Here is a 22,035-nt window from a genome sequence, read left to right on the forward strand (position 1 = left end):
TTATCCCAGACGGATAACTACAATAATATCAATCATATATAAACACAATATTCGGTCGTATAAATATTCTACAGTTAGTAGTATGGCTATACTAAGGCTCTTTGCCCCTTCACAGAGTGATGAATTATTACACTGCTGCTACTTAATAGGAGATGGATCCTTCAACCCCATTCCTCTGCTTTTTCCCATAGCCATGTAAACTATCCTCTCTTAAGCACCTAACAAAGTCCATTTTGAAAACATCAGTTGATCCTTGTTTTCAACACCCCCACAGCGAGTTCCAAATCAATAATCTTGGCATAGCCAAGTTTCCCATACATTCACCTTAACTCAGAATATAAATGGTGTTAATATGCAATACTAATACGATATAATAATTAAAATGTGTTGTGCATTATGCAACTGCTCTATAATATCAACTTACTAACTATAGTACAATAATGTGAAGTATCTAAGTAAAGCATAATTGTGTTTGTCATATAATCACACGCACAGTTAGTCATATTGCTGAAGTATAATTAGTTACGTGTATGTTTAATATAATGTCAATCATAGAGCTGCAGTATATCAGACTGCAATAACATAAATCACATAATTTCAGTGGATATGCCGACCACACATAATCGAAAGTCAGTTGAGTTTAATGTAGCAGTTAGCGATACACCACAATATAATTCTTGCGAGTCACGTAGTTACATAAAAATAACGTAGTACTGCAATGTAATAACGCCGGCCTAATAGGAATGGTATTAAGATGTCAGACTCTAACTAAAACAAGTCAATAAAATGAGACGTCATCGTCCTATATGTGATATGCCCGCTATGTAACTACAAAATTATGTAATTGCTATGAGTCCAATGTAACAACATCAGATTTGTAACCCCGCATGGTTATAATATCACACCCAAATATAGGACTAATGACCACACTATAGTAGCTGTAACTCGGTTGATGAGGTAACTTCAGTGGAATGGGTAGTACCTTACGACCCGGTATAGTAATGTGAATTAAGTTTATAATAGCGGTCGCCAGTTTAGGGTATAATTGTGACGGTTGCGATCCAAATATTGGAGTTGAAAGTTTCATTTAGTGATGAGAGTCACAGTGTTTTGTAACTCAGTATGTGGAAACATTGGTAAGCAGTATGCCATTTGGCTCCACATATGGAACCATTTCAGTCAGGTGGTCCAGCGTTGGCCTTCCTCTCGACATCACTGGCTCACTTACCCCAAAACAACACGAACCAACGTAGAGAGGCCGAACGAGAGATTTTCCCTACTATGATATACTATGTCCAAAATATGAATTCCGATGAAAGCAGGTCAAGCTGATATTAGAGCGAACACTAAGAGTTCGGATTAACAAGGGATGCACGGAAAATACAACATTGCGACTATACCAGGACAGTGGCACAAAGGTGCTAAACTTTCTGAACTTGAACTCTACTCTTCGGTGGAAAGACGCCTGCGCACACCGCACTGTCTTCCCCAATCTGATTAGATGACGCCAAACCTTGGCTCTTGATTATTTATCATTCCAGGTGGGTGAGTGGGGCATGAAGAATCAGTCTTTGAGTGGAACAATGGGTGAATTAGCGCATGAAACAGCCAATAAGGGACTGTGGTAGTCAAGAGATGAGATAATGAGGCAAGAGCGCTGAGTAAAGATGAAATTGTGTGAGCGTAAAAGAGGCCATATTAAATATTGATTGGGACGTCCATCGGGTGACACACGCAGTGAGTGAAACCGGGTGAATGAACTGGTGCGCCGGTGAGACCTTGAACTAATAACTAATTAGTGAAGGAGAGCGGACGAGAGAGACAGAGTGAGCGAGATTTTGATCGAGTGAAACAGTGAGTATATGAGTGAGATGGTGAGTGGGACAATGAGAGAGAGGCGGTCAGTGGATGGATAAGCAGGACTGAGCAGAGGAGGGACTGTCAGCCTGACGTACTGTGAATGAAACAGTGAGACAGTGGGAAATGAATGAGCCAATCGACAAATTAATTAACTTACAGTACACGCGTGATTTGCTTCGTAGGTGAGTGAACCAGAGTGAAGCAGTCATGGAGTGATAGTTGGAGTGGGGGGGGGGAGTGGGGTGGTAGGTGAAGATTAAATTTGTGGCAGTGGAGTAATGCTTGATCAAGAGTGCTTACGCCCGCGTAAGTGAGACAGACTGCGCGTAGGAGTAAAGAGCTTTTGGGGACACGCTGCGAATCTGGCGCTGACTTTAATTCTCCCGTACGTAGTTATGTGGGGTACCGGGATGCAATGGAGACAACGTTAGAGAAAGGGGGGGGGGGGGGATCACGACACTCTGAGCAGTTGCTCATCATTAAGGATCTGAACTGAAAGCAAGAGGATATGTATGTAACCTGGAGCTGACGTGGGGGATCTGACCTGCTTTCGCGTGTAACACACAGAATCGTGAACCGCCGCGTGGAACTGAGATGGGTGAACTACCGTCTGCGCTTCTCAAATGACAACAGACCAGCACAGAGTTAACAAGACCCACTCCGGCGGTAGAAGACGCAGGGGAAGTTAAGCGCCCTGTGAACAAGTCGGTACGAACCCCAGACAGTGGAGATACCTTGCCAAACTGGTCTGGTCAACAACACCCGAGGGTGGTAACGGAGTCGATACGAATCACAACGGAGAGGATGATGGTAGCCTGAATTCGAATCATTTCCGCAGGAAAAAGAAAAAGAGCATCGTAATTGACATCCCCACCCCCTCCTGCCGCCAACCCCCCACACCCCTAAAGATACAGCAGCCGATTTATCCGCAGTAGAATTTAGGAGCCTGTATATTAGGGCTGATAGTGAATCGGCTGCCAACCGATCTGAACGAATTCAGTCACTGAACTATTCGGGGCGATCTCACCTCCGAGAAGCACCCGCGGTCCTTCGTGTGAAACGTGGGGTCGGAGCAGGTGGAACATAGAAGCCAGAACTGAAGGGGAGAGAAAGACACGCAGACACACACACACACACACACACACACACACACACACACACAGAGTGACTGGGCACAACTTGTGCCGGAGGAGCGAAGAGTCGAGGATAAAGGGCCGAAGAAAGGGGGTGGGGTGGGGGTATGGGTCAGAGTCCACGGTGTCTGAATCCTAAGCAAGTGCAGCCACTTCAGTGGAAGCAGCCCTGAAACTGGAAGCTGAATGCGGTCACAGCCGCCGGGAGAAAGCGGACACCAGAGGACACGGTTCTCAAGCTGCCAAGTATACAGAGTAGGAAAGATCGCCACTAATCTATGTTAAAATGCCTTAAGTGACACTTTTGACTACTACATTGCGAGAGGAAAACAAAATTACTCGGACAAGCAGAAACAAAACAATAAAAGCCTAACGAATGTTTCTGATGCTCCGGAAAAATTGCATTTATTATGTCAGTAACACTCCGGTGCAATAGACGAGATGAAGGAAAAATCCAAAAATGCCGCGAAGACGAGAAGAGAAAAGGAAAATGGGGAATTTTACGAGCTGGCTAAGTTACTGCCTCTACCCTCGGCTATCACCTCTCAGCTGGACAAAGCGTCGATCATCAGACTGACGACCAGTTACCTCAAAATGAGAGCTGTGTTTCCTGAGGGTAAGCACCGGCCGAGAGAAAAAACTGAAACAATAGTTTTTGTTTCAATTCAATCGGGGTCGCCGTAAGTGGCTCAAATCTCTTTAAAGCACCTTCGCCGGTTGAATCCAAACCCGTCTATAAAAATTAAACTCTCCCCCTTTTAAAGTTAACTTCTGTAAAATTGCAATATTGCGGACAAATTGAGCGTGTTTTATCTTCGGACCAGAACCAGGTTAAAAGGTAGTGTGTTTACAATGGAAAGTATCTTAACTAAGGTCAGATTTAAGAAGCATGTCTATTTCTATTTAGATATTTGTAGTTGTAATTATATTACTGTTCTATCGTTTACTAAGTGATATTTTCTGCTCATTATCATAGAATTGCATGTAGGCTTTTCTCTGCATTGTAATGCTTTGTTTGATTTTATAACCTAATAATATTTAAAATATTTAAATGGTGTTATTTGAGAAATATATATAGTTTCATAGTTAAATTCTCTGTAACATTCTCGGCACCTTTTTCAGGTCATCTGTAGGCCGTATTATCTTGGTACTTAACTAATTGGAAGGGGAACTTACTCTCGGGTTTCTTTGTTTTGTAATTATTTTAATTGGATTTTGAGCGACGCTCCCTCTCCCTCCCTGAATCTCTGGGTTTAAGCGTTTCCGTGGTATCTTTTTGTCAGCCACGACGCGGTTGATTTGATCTTTCGTTGATTTATTCGGTGAAAACCGAACTATTGGTCGGTACTTGGTAGCTGATCAGTCATGTATCTTCGCATTGTCGTAGAATAAACATAACCGCTGTGACTCTACTTACACCATTTCCCCTAAAACAAAGGCCATTTGCTTCCGGAAATAATAATTAACGCTTTAATACAGCATTGTGTTATTAAGGCCCGGAATTCGAAGGAATCACAAGTTAAGGTTAAATGTATGTTCGAGGGCGGAGATTCCGAGGTCGCTTTGGTGGTTCTTTCGACATAGCCTAACCTGTGCAGTTGTTTCAGATATAAACTTACTTTAAAATATAATTACAACATTACTACATGGAGTGAGTGGGCAGCCAAACCCCTCTAGCCTCACAACTTATAGGCCAACGATTGCAATGGCACTTGTCCACGAGTTATATGCAGGTGCACATACAGTAACAGTATCCAATCCTAAACAGAAATTTATTTCTACATCGATCTTTTGCAGAGATGATAAGGGAATAATTATTTCAGAGAAGTTCCCCGGCTTTCAGGTCGAAATTGTCAATTAGTTAGCAAAGTTACATATACAAAAGGAGAGATCAGTTAATTTTCGGTTTTGAGCAGTACAGTAATATGATCTTAAAATATGCCCTGAACTTTCGTAAATTATATTGCACAATCATTATTCCATACAATCACCACAGAGTAAGACAAGTAAAATGAAGATGGAAAGCTAAAATATTATTTTCCATTCTGTCTTTATGCGTGGCCGCTTATCTCTCTGCAATTAGAAATGAATAATTAGAATTGCCATTTTAATACCACGCCATAGTTCAGCCTATAGGAACAAGAGGTCATATGCGGTTAATAGTAAATAGAATCAGGTGGCAATTTGTTACCAAGTCATTGTGTACGTTCACGGTGCAATAAAATTCTGCTCTTTAAAATTTTCATTAAATCCTGGTTAATGTTCGATGAATAACTAAATAAACTGACAATGATATATGCGGCCTCTCTTGCCGCAGTGTGAAATAAAGGCTTACTTACTGCATCTGCACTGGACCAAGCAATAGTAATAACCCAGCCGTCATTTCAGTTATACAATAGGAACTGGGGCACCTCCAACACGCTGGGATAGTGGTGGGGGAACATTACTCTGAGCCCATTTCATAATTAGAATCGGCATTTCATCACTATTAATATCGTGGATTTCAATGCACGTCTTTAATTTTCTAGATGGTGAGAATTATTATATGCAATGCTGATTTATGTAAATGCGTCATTTAAATTAAATATTAAAATGCTACACGGTTGTTAAAAACCGACATTGTTCTCCATAACCCATAAATGTATATTAGTTTGTATTGTGTGAAAATTCTACATCGGGTTGGCTTTCGTCCTGCTTAGAGTTAAGCACAACATGCACATATATCATATGTACGTTTGTTTATATATGCACACGTACACGTGATATGAACACATTAATTTTCCTGGTGGATTAAGCTGTAGACTGTTGCACTTTAAATCTAATCTAGGCCTTCAAGTGGGATGTAGCTTGATTATTGACTAACCACCGGAGTTAAATACACATTGCCCATTTGGACTCACACGCATAAGTTCTCTATATCATTCAGATAGTCTTGACGTTGGCAGTAATCGTTTATTTTTTTATGAATTTATTAGTGAGATGGAGTTGCAGGTGGGGGTAGGGGCGGGTGCGGCGAGAATTTCAGTTTAGCCTCGCAATAGCGTTTACAGAGCAGGTGTTATTCTCTTGCAATCAGCTCTATAATTTCTTTATTCAAACAATCCAAATGTTGGCAGCGTGAATCTGCTTTGCAATAAAGACATTAATAAACTGTTTTAAAACGACATTTGTTTACTGAAATCTAAGCTAAGTATGGGTGTACACAATCCGAAACATCGCTCGTAATGAGCCTTCTCTGTTTGAAACTGATCAATTTTCTTTTCAAAAGTTGGAAAGGAAAGGTCTTTTCTTAATTATGAAAAAATAGTTCAGATAATGAAGGCCATTAATTGTAACGGGAAGGTGTCGCACAATAGATGGAGCCGTTCCTGAGTATATAAGGACAAAAGTATATAATGGATCCCCTCCGATTGTTTGGTTAACTGGGGAGAAAAAAATGTATTTGCCGTTTGCGGCTTTATATTATTGCGTTGCATAACGTACCCTAGGTTTTGTTTGACCGGTGCATAATGCAGCTGCACCATTAATGAAAGAGACAGTGAGGCCCTCACCGAGACCAGGGACGCTCAGACATGGCATTTCACAAACACAGCACTTGGGCTATTCCGTTCTCCGGAATCGGTGATTATTGTTTATGGAAATTAAATCATTCAACACGCCCATTTGAATTTCGCCACTAATTAAAAATAACCGATGTGCAAATGTAAGGAAATTTATCTTAATTAAACCGATATCAAGTAAATTCGTAGTATAAAAGCGACGGGAAAGATTTTTAAGTCAGAATCAGATTCTGCCCGGAAATAATTGTCCGCTGCTTTAGCATCGTGACTTTCGGTCTACCGCCCTGGTTATGCCTTTTGCTCGGTGTGTTTTATAGAACCGGCAGTTCTGTTCTTCTATGATATGATGTACGCCTATTAGATTTCCAAAATTCCCTATATACAAGGTCCGTACCACACCATCTAAAAATATAGACTTACTTTAATCAGATCTATTTATTTAAAAATACATCCCGCACTATGACACGCGAAGCCCTAAAATATACCTCCTCTGAGGTAGCTTCAGGTAGGCGGAACGTGTCGTCTCTGATATTTCTCGTCAGCAGAAAGAAATCCCATATGTTTATTATCTGATATTTCTCGTTGGCAGAAATAAATGATATTTCTCATTTGTTTCCCTCTGTTTGAATGGTAATTCGGCTTTTAAACAGAATTTATTTTGAAAAGATGCTTGGGCTGTAGAGGGGCTTGGGTAATGAAATGGTGGCCCTTGCGAATTGGGAATGCAGCGCAGAGCAGATGGGTCTGTACTTAGGTGTAAACTTAGAGAGAATATATATAATCCATCATCTCAAATCTATTTACAGATAGCTAGATTCATGACATGACCACGTGGTAGCAGCCTCCTCGGCAATGCAGGTGCCATCAATAGTATAGCTAAGGAGTTTCAGTGCATTTGCTTCAGTCATCATTTAGTATTTCGGATGATCCACCAGGGAGACCATGGGAGTACAATCAACTTCAGCTCTACGGATATCCTGGTCTCTTTCGATGGCGCTCTCCTGCCGAGCAGGCAATGCATAGCGTCAATTAACCGAATACTCAGCCGATGTCCTTCACTGTCATATCTCAGTGTTACCAGATGAGCAAATGGAGCTAGCCAGAAAGATGGTGATGAATTTACTGTTCTTAATCTTTTGTAATGAATAAGAAGCTGCACACTCCCACCAACCCATTGATTGGATGATGATTATTGATTCACAGGACAGATTCATACATTGATACATCATTTTAATGTGTACAGAACCCAAGTTAGGTCACGTAGAAGTTCTGCCGTAGTAAACATAAACGTTATAAGAACTCTAGGGAAATTAATTGCCTCGCATTAATATTTGATTGAGGTTGGATTAACATTGCAGTGATCAGTAATGGTGTACTTTTCAGCCCATTCCAAGAAGTTTCATGTGTGTATCATTCCATACGGGAAGTATAGTGTAGACATCGGGATTTAAGTCTTCCTTTGGATTATTAATTTGCATTGATGACAAAGTGACACGAAGCTTCTAATGATATTTGTTGTTGTGTGTGTGTGTGTGTGTGTGTGTGTGTGTGTGTGTGTGTGTGTGTTTGTGTGTGTTGGCGGGTTGAGGTGATTATGGATGATTGTTGAGGAGGGTCGAAGATTTTGGCCCCGACACCAGTAGAGCTCTTTGTTCTTCAGGTAATGTCATGTAATCTTTTTTTCACTAAACGGGCTTCGTTTCGTCTCCTCTCAACGATAAAACCCTCGATGGTCGAGGGCTACCCCACTATTACATCAGACTTTGTGACGTGTCAATGTTTGGAAAGAAAGAGAACGCGCCGCTATCTCTTCACAGTCAACACCCACTTAATTTCGAAGAAAGATTACGTTTCTTTGATGCATATACTTAAGATATCTTGTACTAGTAGTAGTACTAGTACTAGTACTGGTTTACTAGTAATATCAACTGGCACTTTTTTTCGTTTCAAAACTCCCCACCTTAGCCTCAACTAGTGTTTCAATTATAAACACAAGGCATTCTGCAGATGCTGGAAATCCAGAGCAACACATACAAAGTGCAGAAGGAACTCAGCAAATCAGGCAATACATATGGAAGTGAATAAACAGTCGACGTTTCGGGTTGAGATCTTTCTTCAGGGCTGGAAAGGAAAGGGGAAGACGTTAATTAGTTCATCTAAATATACAGGCATGTATAAAAGGGAGAGTAGACCCATATTTGCATTAAGTCTAGAGTTAGCGGACTTTACACCATGGTATTTGTGTTTTTAATTGTTGGGAGACGCTCAAGACAAAATAATTAAGATTCCGGCCATAAAGAGGCCAACGCAATACAAGGGTACTGAAACACGAGCAGTCTCTCTTGTCGAAGACCAGTAGCTAAAGTACTCTTGCTTCATAACAGTCTTAAATTTATGGGGCTAAAGTTTTGAGCGTCATATCGTTCATGAGTTTACCTCTGCAGCGGTGCTAAACGGTTGCAGTGCGGGACAAGAAGAGATCATGGTTCAAATCATAAACTTCAGATCAACATTTGAATTGTATTTTTGCATTAACATATGCATGTGGGTGCTAACTTGGCGAGCTCTCCCCTCCCAGTCAGGAAGTGGACTTCTCATTATTCAGTCTAAGAACAGTTCCATGCAGGTACAGCAGCGCAGCACCTAATTATTTATCGAGAGCTCTGTATTTCGGAGAAAACTTTGAACGATGTCCCGTTTTCCATTTTGGATAGTTAAAAAAAAATCACATGACACTATGTGAAGTACAGCAGGTGCCATGGACAATACCAACTCCTCCACTAACATTACGAAACAAATAAAGACCATCTTAGCTATGGCTCTTTGCCTTTTATGGGACATTATTGCGTGCCCTGTTAGAAAACATTACCCTAAAATTGAGCAGTAGCCTTAGCCATCGGGATGAAAAACGCCTTGGGGCAACTTCGGTATAATGCAGCCTATTTGCAGTGTATATAATCAAAGGTATAAAAATGTACGAACACGAGACAAATTTTCCCATACACGCAGGTAAATCGTAATGCGAATGTTTCCTCTTCTGGAATTCGTCATAGCCAAAAGACAGTTTATTGACTTTGTAATAGACTCCCCTTTAGAAATATTAGAAATCCACAAGGATAGCAAATATAGAATCGGAACTCGGGTCTGTAGCGTTCCTTGCTGCGACTGTTATAAAGTAGGTGGCAGGGTGGTAGCATAAACTACCGATTATTAACTTTTCCTTTGGTAGAAAAATGGTTAAAGCATCCAAAAAGGGCCAGGCATCGTCAAACTACGGTGTCTTCTTTTTACCCAGTGTAGCATTAATCGTGCATGGCATGTAAATGAATGTAAAAGTAGTGCGACGCGCATATAGTAGATCAAATTATTTCGAGTGTTTATTTTTCTTCTCTGTGGCACGGAAACTTGGTGATTAATCAACCTCGGCACCGCGCATTCTACACCAATGCGAAACTATAATAAATCTCGGATAGAGTCCCGCTAAACCGAATACTGAATCTACTAAAGTTGTTTTTATAGTTAATTATGCGAATTGCTTTCAAGGCGAATTGGAAGGGTTTGATAGGTTTACGCTGAAACAGATAAATACAGGAGACACGCGACTAGTCCAACCTATATTCATTAAAACATCAATCAGCGAAGTCGTCCGATCAAAATATTATTCGTGTTTTGTGGGGTCTTCTGCAACGAGGAGTCCATGATCGTTCTCAGAAAGAGTAGCTATCATATTTGCACCCCTGCCTGTTGCTGCAGTTTTGTTTGTGACATTTGGTTGTGACCACGCTGCAGAAAAACATCCCTCTGGTTAATGGTGGAGACGGACTCGACGCCAAAGTGATTGAGCAACATTGATTGTGTAATGGAAAATTCTATTTTGTAGACCGAAAGATCCTATTAGAGATAGTTTAATATTAAGAACTCCCAATTCTTCGCATCGCTTGTACCGGAAGCTGATCGGTATTATCTAATATTATTGAAACAAATGTCAGCGGAACAACGTAATTTTCAAGTTTAAAATAAAGGTTCTTGAGTGTTTTCTATATCTTAGCGTCACGTCGTTCTGACTTGAGCCGAAAATCTGGGGCATTTTCAGGGTAACGGGTCGTTTCTTTTGTAGTCATTAGATGAATCGTGAGTAACGTGAGCGATTGGCTAAGTATACACGAGTAACCTACGTGCAAGTACAAAACGTGCAGATAAAGAATTTTCTGAAATAATAACAATTGTCGGAAATGTGTACCATGTTATTCCGCGTCAAAAAGAAAACCAGACGGTTTTATTGGCCTTTTAGTTTTGCGTTTACCATATTTAAATCTTAAGATAGTCCTATGGTTGAAATCGAAGCCGTTGTGTTTATTGACTGACAAAATCCTAACCTAGATGTCAATCTGAGAAATTATTGGACTGTTCCATATCTGTTAGATTGATAATCCCACACAGCCCTGGTCCAAATGATAGCGCTGGCTTCTAAATTGCTAGGTTGTGGTTCCAGTTGTTTTGAGAAAAATATTTTAAAAACATGAAATATATGGGGACTGCCGTATTTTCGGGAAATGTATCTTACATGGTGTGTTTGGCTTAATATTCCTCGTGTCTAAAAACATTCCTTGCCCTTATTTGGACGAGATATCGTGACCCCCCCCCCCCTTATCTGTTGATGTTAATAACAAGCACTAATTGTCAATTCGTTACAACCTCGCTGTTTAAAAAAGTTAGCTTTGTGCAATTAACTGTTGTGTTCCGGCACTCGATGTCACCCACACAAAATGATCAGGAACTCAGCAGGTCAGACAGCATCTATGAAAAGGAATAAAGAGTCCACTTTTCGGGCCGAGACCCTTCACCCGGGCCTCGGCCCGAAACAGCGGCTCTTTATTCACTTTCATAGATGCTGCCTGATCTGATGAGCTCCTCCAGCATTATATGTGTATTACTCTGGATTTCCTGCATTTGCATTATCTCCTGTGTTTACCGCTCACTGTTAACTACTTTAAGATATCTACAGAGAGAGAAAGGCATAATGATAAACTTAGCAACGCACACAAAATGCTGGAGCGACTCAGCATGTCAGACAGCATCTATGGAGGGGAATAAACAGCTGACGTTTCAGGCCGAGACTCTTCATCAAAACTTGCGGCCTGACTTGCTGAGTACCTCCAGAATTCTGTGAACGTTGCTCAAGTTTTCCAGACTCTCTTTTGAGTAAATTTAAATCTTCGTCTGTGGTTGCCTTAGGCGGTGATGAATAACAAGCCATCGGTTGCAGACATAGCGTAGCTAAATTCTAATACTGAAGACCTATTTTAAATATGATTAGATTAAATTAATACAGTAATAAATATTGATGTGAGAAGTTAAGAAATAGGATTAAAATGGCGTTAGTAGCAGCGACAGCAAGGGGAAAACCGTACTGGAGCAAACTGACATCAGGTGGATTTATAGATGTAAATGAGCGGGAAAAGCAAAATGCTGCAGCTGTTGGAGCTCTGAAAACAAAAACTGATCTCGCTAGGAACACTGAAGTGGCCCCTCAGCGTTTGTGCAGAGTGAGATAGAGTTAAATTGTCAAGCTGATCGCTGTTCTGGTAAAAGATATTCCACCTGAAATGTTAACCACGGCGAGTTACGTTGGTATATTTTAGGGACTGTGGTTGTCGGTCGAACATCATGTATTCCACTTGTAATGCTACTGAGACATTGTAGTTCCTTTGGGATCAATAAAGTATCTATCTATCTGTCTTACCTCATACCAAAAATCTCTTGGTGGGTGGATGTTTAACGAAAACACAATGCAAAACTTCATATAGAGATGCGTACATTAAACACTGGGAACATTCGATCAGCCTGTGGCACCAAAGGACTAAGTGAGCATGCGCTCAGAGAACGAAACACGGCAGATGCTGGAAACCCGAAATTAAAACCGAGAATGCAGGAAATACGGAGCAGGTCAGGTAGCAAGTGTGAAGAGAGAGCGATGCGTTCTCTCTTATGCCATTTTGCCATGCTGAGCAATTCCATCACTTTTCTCTTTATGGCGCCATGGAGAATCTCCAGCTTCTGCACCATAAATAGCTTGTTACGGTTAGGAAAAGTTGGTCTAGTTAACGGCCATTTCCAAATGCGTGTGTGCGTGGTTAGTCGTTTACGCCAACACACGCAAATTACAGAAAATTAAAACTGCACCCAGCTGCAGATTTTGCTCCCTGCGAACTCAGACTGGAGGCAGATTTTTTCGCACTTCCTGGGCTAAAGGATATTTGTGGATTAAGTGGATCTGAAATGGGGAAAGGCTCGGGGGAGGGGTGAGGAGGGGGAGGGGAGTCGCGTGGGACAGGGCACGTGACCCGAAAACTGCTGTAAAAAAAATCTCGCTGCTCCTTTCAGCTGCTGGATCGGACTGTGTCAATGAAAAAAGTCCACGCTTTCCAGCGAGTGTGTGCAAACGTAAACTTATATACACCCGTTCAAACATTTGCATTCACTTATCCGAAATAAGGGAAGACTACATTCAAACCGCACCCTTCCAGCCACACGCTGCGGTGTAACAGTTTAAAAAGAGACGATATTTAAATTCCAGATTCAATAGAAAAAGATAAAAGCCAAGATGCACATTTATTGTTGTCTGAAAGAGCCGTCTTACACATTTAAGTGATCATTTTGCAAAGAAAATAGTTTTATGCGATGGTTACGATGTTTTCCAAGAAAATGTTTGGAAACGTCGAATCTTTTACGCCCCTGTGTTTCCTGGAATTACATTGTCATAGTTGCTGAAAATAAGTGACAGATTAATTTGGACTTCTCTGTACTAGAGATTGTACATTATTAGACGGATCCAGTCATAAGGCGCCGACCCGGATTTTTCAGGGAGAAACTTGCAGCAAAGGGTCATTATTAAACAAAAACACTGAGAGAAAAATCTCAGTTTTGCCTTTTGACCTTGGAAAGTGAAAAAGAGGAAGTGAGATACAGCGACAGAGAGAAAAACACAATGGTCCATTCATGCCTGGCCGTCGCTGCGGTGTTTTATCGCTACGGTCAACTAACCATCGTGAACCATTGTGCCAAAGTTTAGAATAGCGTTTATTTGTACAAAAAGGAGACAAAATAGAGAGATGCAGTGAATTTATTAGAATATTCTACCCGTCATTTATTATTTTAGTCTAGAAGGTTTGACATTTAGTACAGGTTATTTGTGCCGCGGTTAGCTCCAGTCTATAATGTCACCTGCAATAATGTCAGGAGGTATGGACATATCGGACTTCAGTATTGACGGTTGGACAACGGGATTTAGTACCAATTGGAATATGTCAAGATAATGACAAGAACGTATTTACCATAGCAGTCGCTGTACTCGCGTTTGTATTCAGTAAGATGGAGCGGAATTAACATCCAGTTGCTATGAAAGGCCCTGGGACAATTTTTTCTGGGCTTTCAATTTACTTTTTTTTGTAATACTTTGTAGTATCTAATAGAGTGCATCGATGGGATCTCCGTCAATCGGTTACTTGGAGTTCAAATGTAAATTCACGAGAATTTTTTACAGTCTCGTTGTATTTAGTTTTGTTCTGTCCATTATATGCTAATACAGTTTTGGAGAAATGAAAAGGAAGTTCTCGTCGTGTGCTGTAGGTAGAATCTATCTTTGCCCAGCAGATTTGCCATTATAACGGGGGTGGGGGGCGATCTCGACCTCTCAATCTGCAACTCTGTCGATTTCGAAGAAATGGAGAAAAAATCTCGATAGGGCTCTCTCCCATAATCATAAACATCTATGTGCTGTCGGGTAGAAACGACGCTGTTAATGTATTTTCAGTGCAGATATATCAAATCGAATGACGCCTCGACTCTGTGCGCCTAAAGCCCTGATTCTACTTCTCCATCTCATGGTCATATTTCGCACGGGTATACTCAACATATATAACTACAAAATCAGTGTCCTCATGGATCCAAGCGTAGACTTTACAGAAGCGGTCCATTCAGCGCTGAAATCTGAGTTTTCTCCGTTATTTTAAACTTTTTCGATAGTGCGGATTCCACGCAATCGCTGCTGAAAGGAAAACGTACAACACCCAACAAACTAACTTTACTCTTTCCTGAGCTTTTGCTGTAAAGATTTTACTGCCAGCCTCCAAACGAAAGAGATGTATCTATACCAAATAGCATTCATGCTATGTGAATGGAGACGGCAGATGCTACAATCCGGCTCAGAACGTTGTATGCCGAGAATAGCACTTTTCCTAGACAGATTCTTTAAACTCGTGACGTATTGTATTTGAGCTTCTTATCTTTGTTATTGCACCAGCAATTATCTTAAAAATCTTCTCTTTGAATGTTTCTGATTTGTTTCGCCATTACCTTGGATTATTTTCTTCCCCACTAATTGGGTATTCCTCCTCCTCCTCCCCCCCCCCCCGTTCTCTCCCTCTCGCCCTGTCTCCCCTCTCTCTCCATCTCCCTCCTTCTCTCTTTCCTCTCTCTTTATCTGTCCCTTTCCTTCTCCCTCACCCTCTCTCTCCCTCCCTCTCCCTTCCCTCTCTCTCTCCCTCTTCCGTTCCTCCCTCCCTCTCTCTCTCGTTCTTTCTCTCCCTCACCTCCTCTCTCTCTTTCCCTCCTTCTCCATTCCCAGTCTCTCTCCCGCTCTTTTCCTTCTCTCTCTCTCTCTCTCTCTCTCTCTCTCTGGCTCTTTCTCTCCCTCTCCCTCCCTCCCTCATCCTCTCTTTCCGTCTCCCTCTCCCTCTCTCTCCCCCTGTCTCCCTCCCTCTTCCCCCCCCCATACATATGTGTACGTGGATTACACCCTAATTCTAGTCCCGTTTTTCCAAAAACTTCCGGAGATACCATTTTAAATGTCATCTGATTTTCTGTGATATCAGCAGTGTTTATATTTCCTCTTTACAAAATGTGTAGCGTATACACCAGTGAGTATCAAAGGCCTAGACTTCTTTCAAAGGTGCCCTGTGGTAAGGGTAACACATTTATTTATTTATACACCCAACCCACATCTCCTGAACACAAACGTAGAGTTCAGTAGATTACTTCGTATGGCTATCTGTGTGTAAATCACGGAGCAAGCGTTTCAAATAATTCATTCCGGTTCCTACAGCAGAGAGGCATTGTTTTGTGCTTTTCAATTTACGACCAGAAGCTGAAGCTGACAGATTGTTGCGCTAGCAAAGGGGCTGTAGGTCCAGAGAGCGAGAGTGGGGACTATTACTGTTTGATCTTGAAGTTAAGAACTCCCTGAGTGTTAATACCGTCTCCTTCCACACGTTTGTCGCAGGAACTGTACACCACATTAACAAACTAATAAAATATACCTTTCCCCTTGAGTATATAAGCTTTCAGGCAGTACCCTGCAAATTCTGGCCACAGTGCTGTAAGAATTTTATTAAATTAGCGTTGGCCACGAACTTCGTGAATGTGTGTAGTTTTTTTTTCCACTCAAATTACAAGTCAAATCGTAATTATTTTTTAAAATCCAATCCGATTTTGATGTTCTTTTGTTATCGCTGGTTGGGCAATTATTGGGGCAGCTAATCCGCACGAAAAAACTTGGAACTTGGATAAAGAATCCTAATGAGAAAAGTCGCGATCCTTCTTTAAACGAAGCCGGTTAAAGGTAGATTGGGATTCCGCGTTCCGATATAGCTACTAGGTGATAAACGTATCAGGCTCTGCTCTGACTGCGTATTGCTATCAATAATTCCAAAAAATGCGAACATTTACAAGCAGTTCTAATATTCTTGCATTACGACACGGCCTAACTTTCCGCCTGAAAAAGGTAATTAAGTTTTGTCACCCGAACGCTTGGCTCCTTTATATTTGAATAATAAATTTACATCAAATGTATGGTTGTATAGGATTATATAGTTCAGTCTAGAGTTTCAAAATAACATATAAAGACAACTCTGGTGACTTGTGATAGCCGCCAGAGCTACAAGATTACACTTACGATCTCTATTCAATTAGTCTGAATATCGACATTTAGGACACAGATATGTTCTTGCACTCAGCTAGATATTTAGGATACACCTTATAGGCATCCGTTAGTCTCATGAGACCATGGATTTGCGCCTTGGAAGGTTTCCAGGGCGCAGGCCTGGGCAAGGTTGTATGGAAGACCAGCAGTTGCAAGTCTCCCCTCTGCACGCCACCGCTGTTGCCCAAGGGAAGAGCATTAGGACCCATACAGCTTGTCACCGGTGTCGTCGCAGAGCAATGTGTGATTAAGTGCCTTGCTCAAGGACACATACGCTGCCTCAGCCGAGGCTCGACCTAGCAACCTTCAGATCACCAGACGATCGCCTTAACCACTTGGCCACGCGCCAACACAGGCTACATTTTGACCGAGTTTTGATTCTTTTGTTATGGGGTGTGGTAGTCGCTGTCAAAGTTGGCACTTAGATCACGACCTTCATAAAGTAGTGACGAGGCTTCTTCTTGAACTGCTACTGGCCTTCTGGTGAAAGTGTTCCCATTCTCCTACCTAGACCCAGCGGCCGTGGAGGAACGGGGTTATGTCTCTAACTCAGGATGGTGCGCAGCTTGGGGTCGGGGGTACCTGAAGGGTTCCCTTAAGGTAGTGTTCATCAGTTTCGTGGTAGTAAGGCCAGCAGACCAGAAGACATGGGAGCAGAATTACACTGTTCGGCCCATCGAGTCTTCTCTGTCATTCCATTGCAGCTGATTTATTTTCTCTCTCAACCTTAATCTCCTGATTTCTCCCCGTAATCTTTGACGCCATTACTAATCAACAACCTATCAACTTCCCCGCTTTAAATATACCCAACGGCTTGGCCGCCACAGCCGTCTGTGCTGATGAATTGCACAGATTCACCATCATCTCTGTTCTAATGGGACTTCCTCCTATTCCGAGACGGTGTCCTCAGGTCCCGGACTTCCTCACTTTACGAAACATCATCTCTATATGGCTTTTCAATATTCGATAGTTTTCAGTGAGAGTCCACCACACCCCGCCCCCACCCTCTAATTCACAGACTCGCTGGACCCAGAACCACGAAATGCTCCTCATATATTTCATTCCCAGGATCACTCTCGCGAATCTCCTCTGTACCCTCTCCAATGCCAGCACCCCCTTCCTTAGATAAAGGGCCCAAAATACCGAGAATCTTGAGTGCTATTGAAACTGGACTCATTCAGGCGGGTGTATTATATATTTATCAAACTCCTAGAAACAATGCAGACGAAAACATTGCACTAAGCTGCGGGTTCCTCTCGCATTGGTAGAGTCTATTATGATTCTAGTCCTGGTCTACTAACTGGGAAGAATTCCAGATTTGAACAGTAGTGAAGCACAACTGCGTGACTGGTGACTTTGCCAGATGTCTGTGACATTGTCACTATATAAAGCTTAGTCTGTTATTTCAAGTGAGACCATTATAGTAGCCGGAATTCAGTTTTAACGAACTTTATTCCCGACAGTGTACTGTATTAGATAGTTAAACTATAGGATATATTTGCATTTGCTCATTGGCTGAGCACCCCAAGACATTGTTGACTCATTCACCAAAGCACAAAGGAGGATGGACCATATGCTCAACATCTACATGAATTGGAGTCAGAATCAGTGAACTATTGTTCTGCGGTAGCAGGGAAGTGCAATATATAAAAATAATATAAGTTACAATAAGAAATATACAAAATAAATAAACAGTGGAAATAAACACAGTACTGTGTCTTAGGCACCCTAGATTTTGTATGTTGTTTCAGATGGTATGGCCTCCAAAGAGCCCTGATCTCAACATCATCGAGGCTGTCTGGAATTACCCGGAGCGACGGAAGCAAGCAACACAGCCAAACTCTGCAGAAGAACTGTGGCAAGTTCTCCAAGATGCTTGGAATAATCTACCAGCCGATCTTCCTGTTAAAATGCACGACAGTCTACCAAAGAGAATTGATACAGTTTTAAAAGCAAAGAATGGTCACACCAAATAATGATTTGAATTTTTTTTTAGTTTATTGCCCTTTTTAGTAATTTTTTTGTTATTTAGATTTTTTTCATTTCACTATTTTTGAAAAAATCTTCGGTTTACAATTATTTTAGATTGTGCCTAAGACTTTTGCGCAATACTGTAAGTGCAAAATAAAAACTAAATAGTGAGGTAGTGCTCATGGGAGCATGGACTGTTCAGAAAAGCGATGGCGGAGGGGAAGATACAGTTCCTAAATCATTGAGTTTGTGCCTTCAGTTTCCTGTACCTCCTCCCTGATACCAAGGCCCTTCACTAATCTGTCCTAACTACACGCCAGAACTCCCTTGCACGCTTTCCATCCGTGCTGGGTTGAGCGTCAAGCTAGCAACTGGGCCTCGTAAAAATAAGAAAGCGTGCTAAAAGAAACGACGTCATGACGGCGTCCTGATGACTCCACTCGGAGTTAAGGGCTTTCTTCTTCTTCTTTTTCTTCTTCACACGCCAGAACACGAGTTGATTAAAGTATAAAAATGGGGAAGGCAGGAGGTGATGCCAAAGTTGACTAATACCTTCGATGCACCAGAACAGCCTTTAAAGATCAGGATCTCAGAAATGGCATAAAATGGACAGTCTACTGGAGAGCAACAATTCCTGACCTCCTGTTTTCTTTTGAGCTCTGGACAACCTACAGCGGGCACTTTAATACACTGGGGGGAAAATACCACCATTATTGTTTCTGCTGACCCTGCAAAGCAATGCCAACTTCTTCTCCCTGTTCAACATTCCCAGTAATGAGACCAGGCTTGAACTTTGTTAGCTATGCTTGTTACCAGACTTCCAAAATGGGTACTCTTCTTGAACTCTGTCATAGGAAGAGTTTACCAGGCAGGCGGAAGATTCTGGTATGTGTTCAAAGCTTTTCTGAAGATCTACAACATGCCCACTAACGTTTAGGAACCTGGAGCCCATGACAGCTGAAAGTGGAGAAGCAGCATTCAGGATTGTATTGAAACCCCCATGGCTGTGCGTCGAGCACACAGAAATGGCACATTAAGTGGTGAGTGGAGCGTCCTACCCCATGAACTACCCTCCTTGATGCCACCATTTATCTGTGCCCCATATGTAGAAAAATCTGCAATTTTTATGGGGCCCCATTAACCACCTCAGGAGCTACCAAATCAGAGTAGAAAGAAGTATTCTTTGGAACTGAGGGATTGTCCATCAAGAAGAAGAATGATACTGAATAGTTAGATGTACTTTCCCTAGCTATTTGATTGAAGCATACAGCAGGTCTCTGTGTCCACGTCCATGAGACCACTTGCAGATATTCTGAAGTCCATTTAAAGTGCAAGAAGCAGGAATAGTTATAGGCCATAGCAGCCCTTCAGCCTCCTTCACATTTCAATGTTGCCTCTGATTTTCTTGCTCTGCCTCACTTTCCCATACACTCCTTATATGCTCGAATTTTCTTGTTACACAAGAGATTCTGAAGATCCTGGAAAGCCATTGTAACACACACAAGATGCTGAAAGGATTCAGCAGGTCAGGCAGCATCTGTGGAGAGGAATTAAGGGTCAATGTTTCAGGCCAAGAGCCTTCATCAGCACTGGAAAGGAATCGGGAAGAATTCTGAATAAGAAGGTAGGTGGGGGAGATGAAGTGAGAAGTTGGGGGTGATAGGTGTACAAAGTAAAGGACTGAAGAAGAAAGAATCTGACAGGAGAAGAGAGTGGACTATGGGAGAAAAGGGAGGAAGAGGGACACCAGGAGGAGTTGATAGGCTGGTGAGGACAAGAGAATAGATACGAGATGAGACAGGGAGGGGAATGGATGAAGAGAGAAGAGGAGGGGGAAATTACCGGCAGTCAGAAAAAAACGATGTTCGTGTTATCAGGTTGGAGGCTGCTCCGACGGAATATGAGGAGTTACTCCTCCAACCTGAGAGTGAATTAAGGACATACCTCCAGTGTTGAATGAATGTATTCATTTTGTTAGCAACTCTGATACTTAGGGCATAGAATTGGAGGCAACCTGCCGGTATGACAGGGAATTGATTGAGGTGACCAATGGATTGGTACTAAATTGGCACCATATGCCTAATGATTATATTCATAAATGACAAAAAAAACAGAGAATCATATATCTGCAATGTGCTGAGGACGCTGAGTGACAGATGGGAGAATATAACGTTGTAATGTGTAAGATTGTATCAACTAGAGTTCAATGTGCTCAGATATTAAGAAACCTACTTTGGATCTAGAAATAGAACGCGATACGGTATCTCTAAATGTCGAAGCTAAGGAAAGTGAACGAGCAGAAAGATTGTGACAGAAATCGCCATTCAGCTGTATAAGACAATTTAAGGAAGTAAGGGATGTTGTATCTTTTTCATTTCAAAATCTGAGAAGTCTCAGCTCTGTTCGCCATAAGACCATAAGACATGCGAGCAAAGTCAAGCATTCGACCTACATACCGCTTGGTTCTTCAGTGGGTGGGGCGTTGATATATTGGTTGAAGTTGGAGTAGAGAATGATAGCATGATTAATACATATGTGAAACTATGACAATCGTTTGCATACACAGGCATGGAGGGTTAAATACAGAAAATTGTTCTATTCAAGGCTTTAAACATAATTTTAACGATTTAATATGATCAATGGAAATTATTTGTGAGAGTTTCTTAATTCTGATGGTAACTGCTACTATCTTGACATGATGTTTCACAATGCAAGATTAGCAAGTAGCTGCATTGCGCATTTGATCAGAAGTACTTCAAAGATTATCTCAGAGAGATTCTGTCGCGAAGTAAAAAGGAGCCGAGATTGCAATGCCAGAATACCTCATTCTCTGTCCCAGCAAGCGGAAAATTCCATATTACTTTAAGTGCCGTGCAAAGCAGTGGTCGTTTGTTCGAGCGCATTCACATCGACGTCGAACCTGAAATCTTATTAGTCGAGAAGTGTTTCGGATTATTGGCCAAGAAAATGCTTCCAATATGAATGCCAGTAATGGAAGGACCCAAAGGTTATATTAGAATAGTATTCCATACCGCGCTAGATCTAAAGTGTTCGTAAAATTAATTACTGCTTTTCAGTTTGCAATGAGTATTGGGTGCACTATTGCCCATCGCAGACAATATCGCTGGCATTTTTATCTTACAGAAATCATATAAATTAAAATTCAGAGCCTGTAACTTTCTCGCTTCCTTGAGCGGCCGAGGGGAAAAATCTCTGATTATGTTGTTTGTTTGTTTTTTGATACTGCATTATAACATACTTTTTGGAATCGAAAAAAAGAAACTATAGCATAGTTTTCCAACATTCAATGACTGTACTCGCTGTCTTTAAATTGAATAACCTCAAGGCTAAAGATTAAACCAAATGAGATGTAAAACAATGATCCTCTAAATTGCTGAAACGCATCTCAAAGACAGCGAGAATGGAAGATTAAAGTTCCTGGATATACAGCTTTCTGGCGAGAGAGAGAGGCAGAAACAGAGACAGAGAGAGGAGGAATGAGACAGAGAGAAGGAGGAATACAAAAGAAAGG

At 41.6% G+C, this 22,035-nt stretch overlaps 1 protein-coding gene across 7 annotated transcripts in view; it reads left to right on the forward strand.

Moving 5' to 3' along the window:
* Nucleotides 1-1,683: 1,683 nt before the first annotated feature.
* The window catches only part of LOC140198837 (single-minded homolog 2), an 87,760-nt gene continuing 67,408 nt past the window's right edge, over nucleotides 1,684-22,035 (forward strand). For 3 of the 7 annotated variants that reach the window (XR_011886271.1, XM_072259948.1, XM_072259955.1), the window contains exon 1: nucleotides 2,325-3,609. Coding sequence is in view for 6 of the 7 variants with exons in the window: in XM_072259948.1 (XP_072116049.1) it covers nucleotides 3,435-3,609 (175 nt within the window). In the remaining variant the exon portion in view is untranslated. Of the gene's footprint in view, nucleotides 1,738-1,777; nucleotides 1,855-1,968; nucleotides 2,043-2,221; nucleotides 2,246-2,324; nucleotides 3,610-22,035 lie in introns of those variants that run through there. The other 4 variants (XM_072259951.1, XM_072259949.1, XM_072259950.1 and 1 more) reach the window with 4 other exon arrangements.

Source organism: Mobula birostris, chromosome 6, assembly GCF_030028105.1.
Source record: "Mobula birostris isolate sMobBir1 chromosome 6, sMobBir1.hap1, whole genome shotgun sequence".
Taxonomy (NCBI): domain Eukaryota; kingdom Metazoa; phylum Chordata; class Chondrichthyes; order Myliobatiformes; family Myliobatidae; genus Mobula; species Mobula birostris.